The sequence below is a fragment of the Rhizoctonia solani genome, chromosome 1 (assembly GCF_016906535.1).
Source record: "Rhizoctonia solani chromosome 1, complete sequence".
Classification (NCBI taxonomy): domain Eukaryota; kingdom Fungi; phylum Basidiomycota; class Agaricomycetes; order Cantharellales; family Ceratobasidiaceae; genus Rhizoctonia; species Rhizoctonia solani.
Genome location: NC_057370.1, coordinates 1,114,139 through 1,133,741, shown reverse-complemented (window position 1 = coordinate 1,133,741; position 19,603 = coordinate 1,114,139). Strand labels below are relative to the sequence as shown.

The window sequence follows — 19,603 nt, the reverse complement described above, 5'->3', positions numbered from 1 at the left end:
GTATGTTATTAAGATACTGATTTGGTTCAGAAGCTCAATTCTTTCCCCGCTACGCTGTGTTCGGTTTTATTTTTCCCGGAAGACGAGAAAGCATAATAGGTATCCCAAGCCACTCGGCCATCGTGCATTGCACGAGCAAGTGCGGTGGTAATGCTACTTCGGCCCCATTATATCCGTATAGTCTTTCTTATGATCTATGATTTACAAATATAGCGCTATTTGAGCTTATGGCCTGGCTCCTATTAGCCGGGTCAGCGACGTCACTGGCTCAGCGATTGATGCCGAGCTGACTCAAAGATGGCCCCGAGCAGTAGTCCACTGGTGCTGCGCAACCATGTATGGTTGAAAATGTCAACATTTTACCGGAGCACTCACTCTCCGAGCCAAAACTAGGTGCTTACTCCTATATCAAGCCAGAGCTAGTTGTTCGATGGCTCGCTTCAGGCGGTGCATATGGATCAGATCTGAGTTGGATATTTACCATGAAATTCTGAATCTTGACACTATGTTCGGACTCAACTTACAGATGGCCTCGACAGGCTTGGAAGGCGTGCTCTATATCCGCAGTACTTGTCCCCAACCTTGTCGTTGAATCATACTTGGCCTGATATGGCAAGAACGCGTGATAGTGTGTAAAATTTTGCTTGTATCCTTTGATCCTTGTTCTCGGCGGCCCGTCTATTAGACCCAAAGAGAGTGCTGCGGAAGTGCATTTTCTATTATATATGTGGTATACTTTCGTATTCCAAATGCTCAACTCGAGCTCAAAATGAGTCTGATACCATTCACACCAGTAACCACAATTCGATGGCAACCCCCACCGCGCTACGAACCCTACCGAAAACGCCAGGAGCCAACCTGGCTCGATGCCTTACATACATGGAGGGACAGAACAGGATCCACGATAACCTGGGCCGAGGAGCTTAGGCGAGACGAGAATAACAAGGTAATGCATATAATGACTCCAGTTTGTAAGTTTTGCGTCCTTCTGTATGAATTCTGCTGAGCCTTCACAGTGACTTGTGTATCATATGAACGCCCCGAAGCGAGCATACAGATGCACCTACGGCGCGCTGCCGGGAGTCCTATAGATGCATTCGAAGAATCGAAGAGTGCGGTGGAGTCGAATCTTGGTCGCCACGGTAAGGCGTTGGTCGCCTTCTACAGTGAGATACAAAATGGAGGCAAGGGGCCTCACTGCCGGTATAATACATTCAACATCAGCTGTAAGCTATTGAACCTTTGATAAATGGCATCCTGGAGTTAACACTTGTACTGAATTTAGACTCGTATCGGCTTGATAATTGGCCTGTAGAAGAATGTAGGGGGGAGGGTAGCAAGAAGGCTGAAGCCAAGCAGAAAGCTGCCAAACTGCTGTTGGAGAAGGGGACATATTGTGTGAGTATAGGCCCGCCTTTTGACTGTTTGACTGGTGCTTACATGTGCATTCTTAAGATGTTTTCTCGAGATTTGCACATAAAGCGCTAGCTGCCACATATATGTTCACTGATATATATATTTGATACATTCACAAAGTCTGGGTGCAATTTCATGCGATTCACTTTTACATTAATATATTGAAGGGTACCCCCTCCCCTTAGGTAAACTCATGCTGCCCAGTACAATAAGGTGTAATTCGCGTGTTTAAAATCTTCCTATAGTATTGTGAGCTACCCAGAATTGCCTCAGATTCGTTGGCGAGCAGCTCGGTTGCCGCAGATTCTCATGTGGGCTAAGCTCTTTGGTACGCCATTGATGCGAAATCAAGCTTGGCCACCTTCATATTCTGTCTACATACAGTGCCCTTTGATGACAATAAGATCGGCCATCTGATATAACCGTGGGGTCTTCTGGGATAGACGCTGCACGCTGGTACTAATCGCATCGCTTACAGACAATCCCACTGAAATGGTCTTCCCACATACTATTCCAGGCCGCTGACTTAACTTATCTAGGTTTCTCAATGGGATGCTGTGTCCGGACTTAAGCACGCCGACCGCATCGCCAAGTGTCAATCCGCTGCAATCATCCAATAGCAATGCCACAAAGTTATGATTAGTTGATTTGCACTGCTTCACATGATAGCACTCGTGATCGAGCTCAGAAAAAGCAACGTTCTCCTCGTAAACGATCCAGACTCCTCAGAAGGTGGCGCTAGCGATTTATCTTCTCGGTTAGCTGTTTGTCTGACTCGAAATCAACCAAACTCTACTCTTGGCTACACCTCATGCGATATTTGCTCAGCCACGGAGGCTAATTACACGTTGTGATCAATGTGGAGTCGAGGGCGGTACTCGATCAAATCGTCAATCCTCGCTCGATCAAATTCGGAATCCACTTTATTACCTCTGCTATGTAATGAATGAACATGCAAAAGGATAAGCACCTAGGGAGAACGGATTATATTCCAACCATATCTGAAACATGCATATCTCATGATCATTGGGATTGAGGTGAGCGATTCATGTACGCTAAAAACGTTCGTTCCAGTTGGAGTGGCATTCGCGCACCTGTGTTCTACAATAAGTCAGCGTGATAAATAAACAAAATAACTTATAATAATATTATACGCTCCACTGTGCTCACCATATGTATTTCTTCATTCAGCATCGTCCGAGACAATACGTCCCGTTCCGCAAAACAGGCGATCCAATACCGCTCGATGCTCTTAACAGCTGAAAGATCAAGTCTGGATCTCAGTTAAAATGTATCCAAAGAGTCTATGGGAGAAGGGGGTAATTGAGCGACGCATATAGACATCCCCGTTTATATACCCCTTCACATTCACGCAGACACAACTCTTTAAAAATAGCCTTTATGGTATACTAATATCCCAAAGAGAACATTCAGATTTGTCTACGGCAGCAGACTGGTAGTTGTGAAGTTGGGATTGATGCGGCAAAGAGTGTCATGCAGTCAAGACTTGGTGGAGAGACGTTGCTTAAATTTTACGGAAGAGTAGAAGACAATCCGAAAGAGGAGTGCTATTACCGTTCAAGATTGTCAATGTTAATCATATATTAGATTTCTCTGATTGATGATTTATTGGCGCCAGCTCGTGCGCTTGATTAGGACATATACAGGCTTGATAAGTGGGTTCAAAATGTCGTGGAGAAGCTATCACGAGAAGAGCGATAAACATAAAGCAGCTCAACGGTTAATGGATACAAAAGTTTATTGTATAAGCAAGCAGATGATATCATTATTTCCTCGCACTTATATTCTTGATCTAGATGTTCATCCGAAAACCAGGGACGGAATGGGGTGATTGGGACCTGCGCTCATGAAGCCCCGCGCGTGGATGTCGTTAGATCATGACACCTTCTATCTGAGGCAATACCTTAGATGACTTGTCCTGGTAATTTGTATATTCAAATCCGATGTTATCTGCTTTTGTATGCTGCTAGATTTCGTTCAGAGAATCACATAATGAAGCTTTCCTCCATTAGGAAATTAGATCACGTAAAATATTTTGCTGTGATCAGCTGGCGCTTACCAAGTTTTCTGCAATCATCCATCTCCACGTTCAGCCCGTCGGGTCCAAAGTTTATATATATCTATGTTCTAAGTTGCGAGTTCTTCCCTCACAGTCTCACTTCACTACTTATAATCTAACCCAACTCTGTATCATAGTTGTTCTGGTTTAATACCAACACTATCTATCCTATACAGGCATGAGCATCAAGGCCCGTACTCGCCGACACTCACAAACAGGGCCTAATCCTCGAGAGTTTACTGTTAATCACCTCTCACGTAAACGCTCTCAATCGATGGAGCAGCTCACTCGTAACCCGCGAGTAGTCAAGGTTCCGAGGGCCGAACAAGCTGTCGAATCTGACTCTGAATCCGATGTCGAGGATAGTTCTGGACCATCTGAAGAGCCGAGAGAAAAAGAGAATGAAGAAGACGCGATGGACACATCTCCCGACCGCCCCACTCGCCCCCTTCCTAATTCTAAACGCCGGGTGATCCCGACGAATCCGACGATGGTACCCGTTCAGGCGACTGTTCCGCGTACACCCGCTCAAAAATCCAATTCACGACGGCTGATTGTAGTACTTGAGCAAGCATGCCTAGAGGCTTACAAAGTCTCTTCGAATTCTGGGAATGGACGGGATGCAAAATATGCGTTGTTGAACTGCGATGATCATCAAGGCATATTGGCGAAGACGGGAAGGGACATTGCGGATGCTAGGCCAGATATTACGCATCAGGTATCTGAGCAGTTTTCTGGGACAGAGTGCAGGTGTTGATTCGATTGCGTTTCAGTGCCTGCTTACTTTACTTGATTCTCCCTTGAACAAGGCGGGGAGGCTGCAGGTGTATGTGCACACTGCCAAGGGTGTGCTAATTGAGATTAATCCGCATGTGCGTATACCGCGTACATTTAAGCGGTTCTCTGGCCTCATGGGTGGGCTCTCTGTCCTCTTTTGTCATGAAATTTGCTTATCGGGATCATAGTTCAACTTTTACACCGACTGAGCATTCGCGGCGTAATGGGTCTGAAAAACTTTTAAAAGTAATCAAGGTATGCGGTCCAGTAGCATATTGTTTACTCTATTTAACTCGTGGGTAAAGAATCCTGTGACAGATCACTTCCCAACCAATACATACAAAATCAGTGAGTTTTTTGTATCGTATTATGCTGAGCCGTCGGTTGATGAAGATGCACAGCGTTGTCCGGAGACTCTCAGACCGTGAAACTGTCAAACTACCTTCCTACGCTGCCTGAGACCCATTCGATTGCTGTATTTGTGGGCGCGATGGCCAGGGGGTACGTAGGTTTTTTACACGGATAAATTTCTCTAATACAATAGATGGGCCACAGGAAGGATGACTTTGCTGATGCTATCGTGGACGAGAAAATATCGATTAGTGATTATGCGTTATCTGCATCTGTAAGCCTCGAAACTTCTTGACTTTTACCGTGTTTGACTGACGTAATGATACATTCCTAGGTTGCATGCGGTAAAGTAAGTAGCCTTGTTCCGTGCCGTAAGTGATGCCAAGCTAACGCGTTTTTTGTCAGTTCTGTTGTGCATTGGAGGACCTGTGGGACATTGTATAATATATTTACAAAACATGTGTTGTGTTAACTAGCTAGTTAGTTTTTTTTTATGTGAATTTAGCTGCAGCTTCGAGCGCGCTTGTACCAAAAATGGGTGTCAACTGCCTGGTATGACGATGTGCATCATTTGTTTGTATCTAGGGAGCAGGGCTCGCCACTTATCCTCAACTCACTTCCGGCAATCGATTCGAGCGACCACATAGGACTTTCCACAAATCCTCCCTCCTGTTTTAGATTCAGTTTTTACGAAGATGCCTCCTGCTGCTCCTGTGTAAGCTAAAAAACGCATCTGATATACGGGCAAGTATTAATTAAGATAATGACGCGCAGAGACCCACTCGCTGGACGCGTTGGCCATCTCACGCCCGAACAAGAGCAGACGTTGGCCCAGTTCAAGGCAGAACTCCAGACCGAGGGTCACTTTGTTCCCGAGCGACATGATGATCCCACATTATTGCGGTTTTTGCGTGCGCGCAAATTTGACTTGGTCAAATCCAAGGAAATGATAATTGCGTGCGAGGAATGGCGCAAGAAATTCGGAGTTGATGATATTGTCAAGTAGGACTTTCTACACGTTTTTGGAGGTGGCCGGGCTAATGTTTGGGTGTCAGAAACTTTCACTTCAAGGAAAAGGAACAGGTAAACAAGTTTTACCCTCAATACTACCATAAGATGGACAAGGTGCGCAATTAGGTATTACAATGTGCTCCAAGCTGACGGGATACGTTTACAGGATGGGAGGCCTGTATACATTGAGCGGCTCGGGTCCGTAAACGTCACGGAACTGGCAAAGGTGACAACAGAGGAGCGACAGCTTCAAAACCTTGTGCTCGAGTACGAACGTTTCCTGCATGAGCGTCTTCCCGCTTGCTCCGCGGCTGCTGGCGCGCCCGTCGAGACATCGTGTACGATCCTCGATCTCAAGGGAGTTGGCATCGGTAGTTTCTTCAGTGTCAAAGACTACGTCATGAAAGCCTCCGCCATTGGCCAGAATTACTACCCCGAGACCATGGGTAAATTCTACATCATAAACACTCCGTTTATGTTTTCCACTGTCTGGAATGTAATCAAACCTTGGCTTGACCCTGTCACTGTTGCGAAGATCTCTATTCCCAGCTCGAGTGCTACCGAGAAAGAGCTGTTGGCGCAGATTCCGAAGGAGAACTTGCCCGCGGATTTAGGGGGCTCTTGCAACTGTCCTGGTGGTTGCTCGCTTTCTGACCAGGGACCTTGGAACGACCCCAAGTACAAGGACATGGCCAAGAACAAGGTCAAGGCTCCGACAGCTACGACAACTGCTCCAGAGGCCACCCCAGAGGCCACCCCTGCTGCTTAGGTATGTTTTACATATTCTAGTCTGGACCGAAATGTGATAGTTTTATTGCTTCAGATGCCCTTTGCCTCGTATTTTGTGTCTATTAGACCTATTAATGAATCTAGTTGATATAATTTTTTCGTTTTGAATTTTGATTGTGTTAAAACGTCCGAATTATTCAAGCTTCAGAAACACCGAGTTTCCAGAGTGAACCAATGTTGGATCTTATCTTGACGGATTCAATCTATTACGTAATATACCTAATCCGTCACGGGACGCGTAAGACGCGTACTCCCTCCCATCACATCCTTCTGAAACTAACTCCAAGACGCAATGTTAGAGGCGACGATACTTCTGTAGGCTCTGACCTGAATTCACTTGTTATTAAAAGGGAGGGCTAACGGCGAGGCACATGTAGGATCGACAACTCAGAGTACATGCGCAATGGCGATTATCAACCTTCGAGGTTCGGAGCACAGGCAGATGCAGTAAACGTTGTGTTTACGTCTAAGACGGATGCGAATCCTGAGAGTACAGTGGGGCTTATGACATTAGCTGGTAAAGCGTGAGTGCTCGTCGTGGTTATTAGATGCGTTTAGGTGACTTGACGTTATACAGTCCAGAGGTACTTGTTACTCCCACAACAAACCACGGCAAAATTCTCTCCGCTCTTCATCAGACCAAAATAAGCGGGTCAGTAGACCTTGCAACAGGCTTGAATATTGCACAGCTAGCGCTCAAGCACCGACAGAACAAGAACCAAAGGCAGCGCATAATCGTCTTTCTTGGTTCGCCCCTGGACACCGACGAAAAGGCCTTGGCCAAGCTTGCGAAAAAGTTGAAGAAGAACAATGTGGCGGTGGACGTTGTGTCGTTCGGAGAAGAGGACTTGAATGATCCACTTTTGAGGACGTTCGTGGACACACTAAACAGCTCGGATAATAGGTGGGTTTCTGTTCTGGTTTTCGTGCGGTATGTATTAATTATAGGGCTGTAGCCATTTATTGAGTATTCCTTCTGGATCAAACATGCTCATCTCGGATGCGATATTGTCGTCTCCTATATTGGCCGGAGATGAAGGCATACCAGCTGCTGCAATGGGCGGAGGCGAAGCAAGTGGGAGCAATCAATTTGAGTTTGGGGTCGACCCAAGTTTGGATCCCGAGCTTGCCATGGTACGCATATCTTACCATTGTTCCAGCAGCGATGAGTGTTACTCACAGTGAATATAGGCGCTCCGTATTTCTTTGGAAGAAGAACGAGCTCGCCAGGCCGCTGCTGCTGCAACTACAGGTGGCGCTGCTGCTCCATCTCTCCCCCAAGTTCCAGAATCAGTTGAACCTTCTTCTCAGGCGGTAGCACAGGAGACTGTTGCATCTATGGAGGAAGACGAGGAAGACGCACTCTTGGCTCAGGCGCTTGCACTATCTCAAGAGGAACAAGATGTAGCGATGGAGGGGGCAGAAAGCCATGAAATGGACGAGGACTTGAACGAGGAGGAAGAGATTGCAAGGGCGATTGAGATGAGTGTCAAGGAAGAGGAGGAACAGAACAAGGGCAAATAGATGTATGATTTAATTGCATTGCATTGGGACGAATTGTATTTCCATCTTTACTTGCTCGACCTGACCGATCAGTTTCGGCAAGCGGGGTCAACCACGTGACCGGATGCGGATCATAGGCCGGCGACTGGCGGTCGCGCCTTGGCAGAGGAACTGCAAAGTGCATTCTAACCTGTGCTCTCTTAACCACCACTCCACTTCTCGATTACGAATGATGGCAGTATCGGAACAACCTTCGTCTCAGACATCGCCTGCGAGTCTGCCTCCTAATGTTGTTACCTTACCGCAGACAGCTCAGCTCGAGGCATTGTATACCATTATCAGGAACAAGGATACCTCGAGGTATGGAGATGTTTGACTCGATTTTTGTGGAAATGTGTCTGATTTTATATCCCCAAATAAGAGGTGATTTTATCTTCTATACGGACAGGATTATAAGGCTATTGGTCGAGGAAGGTTGGTTGTAACGTTCGCAAATCTGGCTCACGAGACCATTAATACGTACAACCTCAGGTCTTAACCACTTACCTGTCATTCCCAAGACTGTTGAAACCCCTACCGGTCTGTCATGTCAGTTAGACCTTGTCTTGATCTCCACTTACAATCGACCCACAGGCGAAAAGTATGAGGGTGTCGGATTTGAAGGCCGAATTTGTGGAGTCTCGATCTTACGCGCTGGGGAGGTAAGCAGGGCTCGAGTCAAATTTTTGATAGGTTTTGGGTCGCTTAAGCTGCTTGGATTGTTGCCCAGGCCATGGAAGCAGGTCTTCGTGAAGTCTGCCGCAGTGTACGAATCGGAAAGATTTTGATCCAGAGAGTAAATCGTTTGTTTGTTTTTTTTCTAATCTGAGCATTTAGTTGAACTCTCACAGGACGAGGAAACTGCCCAAGCCAAGTTGTTCTATTCCAAGGTCTACCTGGCTATATTAAATGACTCATAATTGATTAACTTACAAGTCGTTTTAGCTTCCTGAAGATATTTCTCAACGTTATGTACTGCTCCTTGATCCCATGCTTGGTGAGTCGTTTGGATCTTCTAAATTCCGTATTCGTTATGTGATAAAATTTGGACAGCGACTGGTGGTTCAGCGATCAAAGCAGTGGAAGGTACAGTTTTATCCATGTATGCGCAGCAAATCATACCTTAAAGTGACAAGTGCTGAAGGAGGCTGGTGTTCTCGAGGAGCGGTATGTCCTTTGTCCGGACCTGAGATTATCTACTGAATCAGAAACGCAGAATCATGTTTTTGAATCTTGTATGTGACATTCGTTCATTGGGCCCCGCATCAGCCTCTTATCCCACCTAGATTGCATCTCCTGAAGGTATAAGGACATTTTGTGGAAAATACCCGCTTTGCGTATGGTGAGTAGGATAGACGTACTAAGGTACCGTTTCATGTGACGGACTGGGGATATAGATCACTGGCTGGATCGACAAAGGCCTTAACGAGAAGGCATACATCATCCCTGGGCTTGGGGACTTTGGAGAGCGGAGGTAACCACATAAGTGCCCTTCGTGTTAAGCTTTCTAACTTTGGTACAGGTACACATGCTAAACGAAGGTCAGGACGTGACTACTAAAAATACCAAGGTTTAGAAAAAGGTCGTGAGCATTCTTGACTTGCTGTATTACAACCCAACCCAACATGGCTTTACTTCAATGCAATTGATATCAAGTACATTAACCATGGATCATGAGTGTCCAAAGATAGCTTGTGGTGCACGACCTGGTCCTTGGACATGACCCACGCGAGGGCAACTTGAGCCATTGTCAAGTTCTTCTTCTTAGCCAACGATTCGACGCTACCGTTTCGTTAGGACCAGTATCATTTTCAAACTTACTGAGACTTTTACATACCGTCGCACAATTTCGCTGTTGCCTTCGTGAGCCTTTCCATATCTTCCGATCAACCTTTATACCTACGTTGTTATAAAGGATAAACTATGGAATTATCTCAATCACTTGCCTGTCTGTCTGTCCTCTCGTGGTTTGTTGCTGGTCCAATGGACGAGTCAAGAATCCTCTGGCTAGGGGAGACCAAGGGATCGATCCAACTCCGAACATCTTCCCCAAGTCAATCTCAATTCTCATGAATATCATGCATATGGAGACGACAACTCACTTTCAATGTGGGCATCATCTCCCGTTCCTCCTCCCTATACACCAGATTATAATGGTTTTGCATTGAAATAAAAGGCGTCAAGTTGTTTGTGATAGCATAGTTTTGCATTGCCTGGAATTGATATGCGTAACAACTCGACATGCCAATGTATCGTGCGTAACCAGCTTTGACTACATCATGGAGCGCTTGCATAGTTTCAGCAATTGGCGTGTTGTAGTCAAATCTGTGGCATTGAAGGACATCCACATAGTCGAGCTGGAGACGCTCTAGTGAACGTTTGATCGAGTCGAAAATGTGCTAATTCTGGAGTTCGGAATACAATTTGTATCAGAATAATGCACCACGAACCTTTCTACTCAACCCGTGTTCATTTGGGGGTCCACCTCCACCCATCGTAAATTCGTTGATCCTGTGCCCAACTTGAAAGTATACCTGCGCGTTTGTCAATAGATGAAAAATCAAGATATCTGGCTGATACTTTGGTCATGACCACAATTTCATCCCTCGGTAGGTTTAGCTGTTTAATCGCTTTACCTAGAACGACTTCGGAAAGTCCGTTAGAATAGGCATTGGCCGTGTCGAACGTTTGGATTCCCATCTCGTATCTAGGGTACTTAAGATATGAGGCCGGAGACAAAATGAACCAAACATACGCAAGTTTAATATGCTTGATGCCCTCTTCCTCGTCAAGTACCCATTTCTGCCACTCTGGAGATCCGTAGCTCATTGTTCCTAGGATAACCCTAGATACTTTGAGGCCAGAGTTTCCGAGACGCACTGTATTTGTTAAAGTATCAATTAACTATGGTTTATTTTAGGACTGAAATGTACCATATTGCATGTTCTTTTTCGGTGAAGACATAATTGGAGCTGGAGGTAGGCAGAGTTCATTGGCATGAGATCGATTTATATATGATGGGGGATGAAACATGTACAAACACCCGCACCAACATCGTTATTCTGGAGCAAAGGAGGTTAAATTAGTACGTAGTGCAACGCCGTGACAAGTTAAGTAACCCAGTCTCCACTGAGTAGTTGGAGTTGGAGTTGGAGTGCTGTGATCAGCTGGTGGTAGAAGCTAGTAACATGGCATAAGTCACGATGAACTGTAGTGCTTCGAGTCCACCGATCATGACTATCCTGGTCAGCTTCAGCTGCCAACTAATACTCCAACTTGTGTGAACACGATGGTAGTAATGATTTATGCATATTTTATGTCAGAAACAGAGCCCACATGGACAAGCAAAATCGTATGATTATAGAACACTGGAAAAAGGGGTTCAAATCTCTATGAGGCTAGATCTAGGGGGTGTGCAATTGCAACCTCAATCAGTCATAATATGGCTGCAGCACTCGCCTGAAAGTTGATACCATGATATTTAATCGCTTCGTTGGCACTGAGACGTAAGGCAACGTCGGGAGGTGTACATAATTTCCGAACGCATATATGTTCAAGTGCTCTTGCCGGCACCACGTGATACTTTATTCAAGTTACCGGAGGATGGAATGTTACCTCGCGGTTGATCAGGCGGGGTAAACCGCGTTGGTTCGGCGTTGACCAAGTCTAGGACTGAGTGCATTCGCAAATAGTCACATTAAATAACATATTACAGCCATGTATACCATACCTTGGCAGGGATATTAGTTTAGGCCAATACTACGGAGAGTGAGTAGATTATTTTCATCGCATCGAGCGCATTCCTGTTTATGTGCGATGGCAAATCTTTTCAGAAGACATTCTAAAGATCCGATCCGGCTAGTCGGCTAGCTGTATTAGGGCGGGGCATATCATTGCATGCCCTTTTTGATAGACGCGCATGCTTTCGAGAAAATTATTGGCACATACATTGCAAGTATGTCTCATCCTATAACTCGCGGAGGCCGGAATATTTAGGGCTATCTTGCTTACTGGTCTATAAATGGGCTCGCTTGTCAAGTGGAACACACCATCCCTGTACTCTCGTGGCCTAGACATTGCAGAGCTTTCTGGAGTTGACTAGTTATGTCTTTTGTTCCCCCCTCTCTTCCAAAAGGATCGTCCGAAGTTCCCGTCTCTTCTGGAGTTCACTTACCGCCCATGAGTCATCCGTATGAGCGGGATGTCGTTCTTCGTCATGTTGGTGATCAACATCCAGATGAAGATCATGTCAGTAACTCGGATGCACATACCGAAGTTAATAGTGACCCCGAGCTTGACGCCAAACACACGCTGGTTAGTTGGGAGGAAAACGACCCTGAAAATCCTCGCAATCTTTCACGCCTCCGAAAATGGTACGCAATAAGAAAACAAAACGCGCATATAATCACCTAACTGATCCTTCCATAGGACGATCACGCTTATATCTTCCGCATTGTGTCTTTCAGTAGCCCTGGGATCTAGTATAGTAACCGGGGATATCCCAGGTCCTATGGAGGAGTTTCAGGTGTCTGAAGAGGTTGTAAATCTGACAGTAACATTATTTGTTGTCGGATTCGGTATTGGTGAGTTTATTTATGTATCAGTTTGAGATGATGTAAGTTAGTTGACGGCGATACCAAAGGCCCCTTGGTATTTGCCCCTATGTCTGAGATTCTTGGCAGATATCCTGTCTACTGTATAAGCATGGGTCTGTATTTTAGTAAGTGGCAATTAAATTGTCCTCGATTTCTGGGACTAATTGAATCCCAGTCTTCACTTTACCCTCGGCACTGGCTCCAAATATTGGATGTCTGATTGTTTCTCGAGCCTTAGCTGGCCTCGCGTCGTCAGCGCCCATGACCAATGTCGGAGGAACTTTGGCAGACATGTAAGCCATCTCTTCTGTTTCTTAATTGAATGCCAAATTAATTGCATCTGAAGTTGGGATGTGGAAGATCGTGGTGCCGCGATGGCGGTAAGTATTGACTACGAGTAAGTGGTTTGAGTATTGGCTGACTTGGTGTTCGGACCATAGGTATTCTCGTCGTCCATTTTTATGGGGCCGTGTATTGGTCCATTGATCGGAGGCTTCATCGGAGAGACTATAGGATGGCGCTGGATCTATTGGGTCCTGTTCATATTTGTCGGAGTGGTATTCGCCGCAACCGTGCTCTTCATGCCTGAGACTCTAAGTCCAGTACTACTGCGCCGTAGGGCTGCTCGTCTGCGCAAAGAGACCGGGAATCCAACATTAAAGAGCGAGAGTGAGCTTCAACATGTTAGCCTCGCTGAGAAGGTAAAAATATCTTTGACACGCCCGTTGAGTGAGTGGTATTATTTAACTTCAGGGTGCTAGTATTAATCCGAATGACTCTCAGTCCTCCTTGCAACGGAGCCACTGCTGATCTGCATGTCAGGGTATCTTACGTTTATTTATTCTCTCCTTTATCGTAGGTTTACTCAAGCTTCATCTGTCCACCGTAAACTTATCACTCTCTTGAAGTATTTTTCTTTGCTTACCCTATCGTGTTGCTTCCAAAGGGTCTGAACGCCGGAGAGTGAGTTTTACAGCTTGGGCTCCTTGGTAGTATGCTGACGAAGCATTGCAGAATCGGACTGACGTTTATTGGCGTTATGATTGGCATCTTCTGCGCAATGCTTCTCCTCCCACTGCAAGAGAAAGCCTACCGAAAAGTATGCGAAAAACGTGGAGTTGTACCTGAGGCCCGTCTCCCATTGATGATGTTCGGATCGATGCGAGTTCTCTAAGAATGGGTTATATGCGAACCCATGTTTATTTCCACGCCCTACCTAGTCTATTGCCATTCGGCCTTTTTATTTTTGCATGGACTTCAATGAGTCACGTACATTGGATTGGCACCGCTATCGCTGGTGCACCATTCGGCGCAGCAATGGTCGCTGTCTATGTGGGTCATCCTTAACTCTACCCCGCGCTGGATCCCACTCACACTTGAGCATGTCCAGATCTCAGCTAATAGCTACATCATTGACACATACCAACGTTATACTGCTTCGGCAGTTGCTGCAAAGACATTCCTTCGATCTCTTGTCGGTGCGACTGTCCCTCTGTGGGTCAACCAGATGTATGCAGGTATGACACCTCAGTGGGCATCAACGTTATTGGCCTTCTTGGCTATTCTAGCCATGCCAATTCCATTCGTGTTCTTCTACGTAAGTGCGAATCAGGAAGTCCGGTACTACGAACTGATGGTGTTTTCCCCTGCACAGTATGGTGACAAAATAAGGGCTAGGTCGACTAAAGCTAACTGAGAGTACGCGGTCAAGTTGAACGATACATTTATTGCCAAGGTGTAAACTGCACGCCTTTCATCTGGGTAGACTGTTTGCATATAGTTGATGTAATGAGACCGTTTGGCGGCGCGAGTGAGGATAAATTATAAATCAGGTTTCGTTTGAATTGGATACGTATAGTGTTTTAGTTTGTAACAGAAGAATATGAAGCGCGATTCGCAAGAAAAAAATCCGATGACCTAACAAATTCAAAGAAACAGTGTTTCTAATAGCCTCGATGTAAGTCAGCATCCGTGCGTTATGCTGCATTTCGGTACATCCGCGCAGCAACATGAGTTTATTGGAAGCTAAAATCGCAGAAACATCAGTAAACAAAGGACGGGACAAACGCTCAAAAGATGACTACGTACTACATCTTATAGCGCTGTCCGTCATGTGCTGGCCTGAATAGGTCCTTGTAGCGCTGGATGGCAGAACCAGTCGCGCCGCTCGCCACAGTTTCAGTCTCATCGATCGAGTTATAGCCAACAGATGGGTCATAGTGGTTCTTCGCCCGCTCGCATACGATATCAGCGTCTAGGTTGTCTATGAGTGCGTGTGCGTTAATGCAGGAACAGTTGCTTACAATAGACGGGGGCAGGGATAGAGACGGAGCGGGTCGCCCTTGCATATACGTGACAGAGGGCAAAAGAAACTGCTTGCAAGCCATCAGGGGTAAAATTGTTCTGATCAAATAAGACGCTAAAAGAAAGCAGAATTAATAATTGAAGTGGAACAACGTGGATAATGCATACTTGTAGTGCGAAGAGCGCGAAGTTCCGAGGAGACCACCATGACTTTGCAAATAGAAATCGAACTCGGTTGGCTAGCTTGGATTTTAGTCGTGCGAAAAACTGAATAAAGCATTACACTTACATGTCCGACCCTAATTAATCATTGCATCAGTTAGGATGTGCGTAGTGTGTCCGAACCACATTACTTACACGTCGTCAACAACCGTTCCTGCAGGGCAGTTGCCACTCCTGTCCTCCCCACCATGCGTTGGGAAGAAACGAACGTGGTGGCGTTTTCCTATCGTTGGTATAAGAATACACATCCATTGGTGGCCACTTGTATGTTATATTGACTCACCAACTACCACAACCGTAATGGTAGGGTTGATCTTATGCCGCTTGCACGCAGCTGATCCATGTTTGGTTAAACATTGAGATATGCACTAGGAAGTGGGAAGCATACCTTGTATAGCTGGCAGCTCGATGCTGAGGATTTGAGGGAACTGGCCCTCTGAAATTTCTGTTTAGATATGCACAAGTGTCATCTTTGTGAGTAGCTCACCAGAAACACCGTCGCGGTAGTAGATCAGTCGCTTAGGGAATCCGCCCTTCTTCTTCTCGTGGTTCGTCTTCCACCAAGCATGGCGCCCGAGAACTTCGTACACCATGCCCTCAAGATCATGGATCATTTCCACACTATACACGTTAGTCGATTCGGGGTAGAATATACAGAAGAGAATAGCCTTACCGAGAGTCTTGGGCTTGGCTAATCGCAGTATAATGGCTTCAAATCACAATGTCAGTTGAGTTGATAAGGTCTAAAACTGTGCACCTTACGCCGCGTTTGAATCAATGCTGCCAACGACTGAAGCAAAGGAAGGACGACCTTGAGCCCCAGGGGCAGGGTGCATCACGTCGGCGCCTGAAAGAGCGTATTAGAAGAGAATATAAGCCAATAAGCTGTACATACCCAATACGATCGACGGGTTGGCTGTGTCCGTGAGGAACCTAATGTTAGGAGCGTTGGGATCGAGGATACTATTGACCCCCCCGAGTTTTGCGTTAATTCTATCCGGATACATAGTTAGTACGCTATCGAAAGGCGAGTTGAGAACATACTTTAAGCATACGTTGGCCCAGTATTGAGCTTTGGCGCCTCTGCATTTGCTTGATTTCAGACATTGGGTCGCAACGCCTCGCTATTTTGGATAAGAAAACGCTAAAATCGAATATCTCACACTACTCACGGAAACATCTCCGAAGCTATGATTATCTCTTAGAATAAATAGCTTCACATCAAAATATGGTTGGCTTACTGTTTGACCGCTTGGTACAAATCGGCAGAATTTTCTGGGAGAACGACAACGATAAGACTAGGCGGGGACTTCGTTTTCTGGAACACTTGTTGTCCTGCCTGATGAAGATGCTACGAGACTATGAGCACACAGTACAAGGGCGATTAAATCGGGCATACCTGAGCAATATCCAAGTGCTGAGCTAGTGACGAAGAGTTTAAATATCATTGATCGAAGACCCGACGTCAGAATTGCTTACCGGGTGGGAACAAAATAGGAGGATTGTTCGAGATTTGTCGGATACCTATGTCCCACAATGTGAGACTCGCCCATTGTTGGCTTTTTATTGCGTACCTAGCAGATCGGCCTGTTCTTTGAGCCCCCTTACAATTTCTTGGGCGTCTTCTTGCCGAATGCCGCGAGTGTCGTATATGACTAATGCCCATCCAGTACACTGAGCACCCTCGAAGAATTTCTGGTCCCGAAGATTCCAGGACCCGTCCTTTGGCCGCTGGAAAAGGTGGGTTTAAATACGGACAACCAATAGATTTTGCCTGCAACTCGACTTACAATTTGCCTATATTTGCTATTTTGGCCATAGTTGATAGCTGGAGTCGGAAGAACGCGAGCCAAGCATTTTTCGGGGTGCTGACAGACGTTCATGCCAAACTCGCGCATATATTCTGCGGTAAAAAATTATATCGCCTCCAGACAGTAATGAACATATAACCTACCAGATTGCCCATATTGCAAGACCTTGAAAGGATAAGGTTAACCAAAATTGACCCCGTAAAGTTCGTGATGACCTACCGAGTGTCCTGCAACGATCGAATTCAAACGCTCTTGGGGCCTCTAAAATAGCAGTTTGACAGGTTATGTGAGCCAATTACGATTACAAAAGTTGTTACGAACCTTTGTCGAGAAAGTAAGTACAGAGTTGGTCAACTCTGGTGGGACTTGCTTTCTCATCAGCTGCCCGGGGATAATCGAGCAAACTTCGATGGGGTATGCTGCTCCGGATGAAGTCTAAGGTAGATTAGTAAGAATATCATTATAAGTACAGTATACCAACCTCGATGCAAACATAGTTGGGGTACTGGAGCTGGGTACCCAACGATTGGAAGTATTGAGCAACCGACATTTCGTTTCCTTCGGAGTTCGTGAATCTGAGGGTGTTGGCACTCTGAGATGTAATCTTTTTTAAGACCTTCGGCTTTTTGCTGACTTGGCCATTCTTCTCCCTGTGTGTCGTAACGAAGCGAACGCTGGACAAGAACCTCTGGAGCTTGAGTCGATCACGATCTTGGAATAGATATTAGACAACATCGATCAGACGTTTAATACACCTACCAGAGAGGCCTTGTCCAGGTACAAGTGAGTTGGGGCTATTGTTGTGTAGGATTTGTTGGCACACGCCAATCATCGGTCCGGGGAATACCTGTAATCACTGAATTAAATATCGTTGTGCTAACATTTATCCTACATACATTGCGCCTGGTAGATGCCCAAGTTAATGAATTACACAATCGATCCGCAAAACTGCACACACCTGTAGATATGTCGATGTTGATAAGCATCGATGCCAGACCCGGTCGAACTGATTGGAAATAGCCACGCCATAGTTCCTGCCGTAATGTTAGAAGAAGTAATTTAGAATAAATTTGAGGCGCCTACGATTCCACCGCCGATAGGAAGCACTTCCTTGTCAGTGAAGAACGAACGAGTATTGAATGGGTATTGCCTTGACGTAACGTTCAATTAAGCCCCCTAATCTATTGCGTAAAACTCACGAGACTGGGTCCATGCGGACCACAACGTTTACTGCGGTGACAGCAGTAAGGACGTCATTGTCGATGGATTGCTGTCCTGCTTGATACCGTTGAAGGAGACTAAAATGGGATTACTATCAAGGTAGTAAATCTAGGTTAAAAGCTAGACCTACACGGGATTGATTGTTGCAACGTGCTTGAGGGCGACCTTATGGGTCTTCGGCGGGCGGCCACCCGGGCGAGCTGGTTCCAGCGCGATATCGAACTGAAAGTAGAGCAATCAGCCGAAAAAAAATCAAACCAAAATCTCTGCTCCGTACTGTCTGGGAGTTACCATCACCACCAGCGAGGGGGAGACGACGACTCGCGAATAGATTCTTTCGACCATCGTAGACAGCACGGGGAGTAAAAACGGTAGGAGCGATGCTTTCTTGAAGTACACGGATCAGTTCTTGGTTCCATTTGATTGGCATTGCCTTGTCCGTCTTGATATCTAGGAACCTGTTGTCATTGTGCCTCGTATCTTTGATCAAAAGTGCTTACCGACTAAAGTGCGGAAATATCGGGGGTGGCAAATTAATGAAAGAATTTAAGAACAATGAAAACTACGAACCATCGTAATGGTGGAAGGTTGCTTCGGGAAGAGTGACCTTGAAATTATTGGTGGTAATAGTCAATGGGGTACCAGCCGTACCACGAGCAGCTGGTCTTTTGACACCAACGGTCTTTACACCAGGTGCAATAGTAGGCGCGGTGACTCCGGTTGCAGGTGTCGGATCGGGATGATACTGAGGTGCATGTACTGCCTCATAGCGCGGGGCGAATCCACCTCCACCTCGTCCGCCGCCTCGTCCTCCGCGATCACCACCACGACCTGGATAGTTATTAGATGCAAATTTGAATTGAAAGTATGTCATTCATACCACCTCCCCCACCGCGATCTCCGCCACGGCCTCTGTATCCGCCACGGTCCCCGTATCCTCCACGGTCTCCGCCCCCAGGAGGACCACCGCGACCTATGAGTAAATGTTAGAGACCGAGCTGGGTACAAGGGTATGCTATTCGTACCACCAGAACCACCGCGGTCTCCTCCACCGCGACCCCCTCCCCTGAATCCGCCACGGTCTCCACCTCCAGGAGGGCCACCACCGCGGCCTATATAGATATTGAAAATATTAAGCGCGAATTCGGATCCAGAGGCACATCATGCGTACCTCCGGGGGCTCCACCACGATCACCGCCTCCGCCGCGACCACGTCCACCGCGCTGTTGTGGGGGCATACTAGCTAGCTACAAGAGAGGAAATATGTGTATTTCAAGAAATTTGGATACCACGTCGAAATAGGGTGAGTGGTAGAGGGGACGACGTGGCTAGCGATTGCTTCCGACGACGGCGTGGCTACAAATGTTGGAGCGGATCCGGATCAGAAACCATCATCCTGAGAAACGTCACCTGACCCCCGTGGTTTGGGCGCTTGTTTGACCCGAGCCCAGCGGCGCGACTCTGCATCTTGTTCGGTAAGTCTT

The 19,603-nt window shown here is 46.4% G+C and overlaps 8 protein-coding genes across 8 annotated transcripts; 6 read left to right on the top strand and 2 right to left on the bottom strand.

The window, feature by feature from the left end:
- Positions 1–769: 769 nt before the first annotated feature.
- RhiXN_03848 (dsrm domain protein) lies at positions 770–2,036 on the top strand (the record flags this gene model as incomplete). Its single annotated transcript, XM_043323665.1, has 4 exons — positions 770–971; positions 1,017–1,226; positions 1,286–1,398; positions 1,956–2,036. 4 exons carry the CDS (start codon positions 770–772, stop codon positions 2,034–2,036), a joined length of 606 nt encoding a protein of 201 aa, XP_043176084.1.
- A 1,638-nt stretch (positions 2,037–3,674) lies between these two features.
- Positions 3,675–6,404, top strand: RhiXN_03847 (ribosomal RNA small subunit methyltransferase mra1; the record flags this gene model as incomplete). Its single annotated transcript, XM_043323664.1, has 12 exons — positions 3,675–4,214; positions 4,270–4,322; positions 4,462–4,528; positions 4,579–4,621; positions 4,675–4,774; positions 4,829–4,898; positions 4,959–4,973; positions 5,030–5,062; positions 5,272–5,339; positions 5,399–5,626; positions 5,680–5,749; positions 5,802–6,404. 12 exons carry the CDS (start codon positions 3,675–3,677, stop codon positions 6,402–6,404), a joined length of 1,890 nt encoding a protein of 629 aa, XP_043176083.1.
- Positions 6,405–6,716: 312 nt separating this feature from the next.
- Positions 6,717–7,948, top strand: RhiXN_03846 (uncharacterized protein; the record flags this gene model as incomplete). The annotated part of the gene is made up of 5 exons (XM_043323663.1): positions 6,717–6,739; positions 6,802–6,948; positions 7,002–7,328; positions 7,381–7,558; positions 7,616–7,948. The coding sequence occupies 5 exons, from the start codon at positions 6,717–6,719 to the stop codon at positions 7,946–7,948; spliced, it is 1,008 nt and encodes a 335-aa protein (XP_043176082.1).
- Positions 7,949–8,156: 208 nt separating this feature from the next.
- On the top strand, positions 8,157–9,444 carry RhiXN_03845 (Uracil phosphoribosyltransferase; the record flags this gene model as incomplete). The annotated part of the gene is made up of 12 exons (XM_043323662.1): positions 8,157–8,287; positions 8,349–8,401; positions 8,459–8,506; positions 8,561–8,628; positions 8,697–8,769; positions 8,804–8,856; positions 8,912–8,963; positions 9,020–9,052; positions 9,103–9,133; positions 9,183–9,201; positions 9,276–9,308; positions 9,364–9,444. 12 exons carry the CDS (start codon positions 8,157–8,159, stop codon positions 9,442–9,444), a joined length of 675 nt encoding a protein of 224 aa, XP_043176081.1.
- Positions 9,445–9,597: 153 nt separating this feature from the next.
- Positions 9,598–10,930, bottom strand: RhiXN_03844 (aldo/keto reductase family protein; the record flags this gene model as incomplete). Its single annotated transcript, XM_043323661.1, has 8 exons — positions 9,598–9,748; positions 9,804–9,835; positions 9,909–10,010; positions 10,069–10,365; positions 10,417–10,500; positions 10,547–10,673; positions 10,722–10,845; positions 10,900–10,930. 8 exons carry the CDS (start codon positions 10,928–10,930, stop codon positions 9,598–9,600), a joined length of 948 nt encoding a protein of 315 aa, XP_043176080.1.
- Positions 10,931–12,070: 1,140 nt separating this feature from the next.
- Positions 12,071–13,735, top strand: RhiXN_03843 (major facilitator superfamily transporter; the record flags this gene model as incomplete). Its single annotated transcript, XM_043323660.1, has 9 exons — positions 12,071–12,339; positions 12,395–12,549; positions 12,591–12,686; positions 12,737–12,854; positions 12,908–12,941; positions 13,002–13,290; positions 13,345–13,416; positions 13,470–13,524; positions 13,576–13,735. The coding sequence occupies 9 exons, from the start codon at positions 12,071–12,073 to the stop codon at positions 13,733–13,735; spliced, it is 1,248 nt and encodes a 415-aa protein (XP_043176079.1).
- Positions 13,736–13,821: 86 nt separating this feature from the next.
- RhiXN_03842 (major facilitator superfamily transporter) lies at positions 13,822–14,238 on the top strand (the record flags this gene model as incomplete). The annotated part of the gene is made up of 3 exons (XM_043323659.1): positions 13,822–13,893; positions 13,952–14,158; positions 14,233–14,238. The coding sequence occupies 3 exons, from the start codon at positions 13,822–13,824 to the stop codon at positions 14,236–14,238; spliced, it is 285 nt and encodes a 94-aa protein (XP_043176078.1).
- A 410-nt stretch (positions 14,239–14,648) lies between these two features.
- RhiXN_03841 (protein argonaute 2) lies at positions 14,649–19,357 on the bottom strand (the record flags this gene model as incomplete). The annotated part of the gene is made up of 33 exons (XM_043323658.1): positions 14,649–14,815; positions 14,865–14,980; positions 15,034–15,104; positions 15,155–15,164; positions 15,223–15,310; positions 15,371–15,421; positions 15,476–15,523; positions 15,575–15,708; positions 15,761–15,796; positions 15,850–15,934; positions 15,983–16,080; positions 16,132–16,211; positions 16,260–16,275; positions 16,329–16,438; positions 16,487–16,509; positions 16,567–16,611; positions 16,662–16,818; positions 16,878–16,990; positions 17,042–17,063; positions 17,118–17,159; positions 17,220–17,333; positions 17,380–17,609; positions 17,658–17,745; positions 17,795–17,801; positions 17,857–17,932; positions 17,990–18,048; positions 18,098–18,196; positions 18,250–18,341; positions 18,397–18,569; positions 18,690–18,950; positions 19,000–19,092; positions 19,145–19,231; positions 19,291–19,357. The coding sequence occupies 33 exons, from the start codon at positions 19,355–19,357 to the stop codon at positions 14,649–14,651; spliced, it is 2,958 nt and encodes a 985-aa protein (XP_043176077.1).
- Between the last annotated feature and the right edge of the window lie 246 nt (positions 19,358–19,603).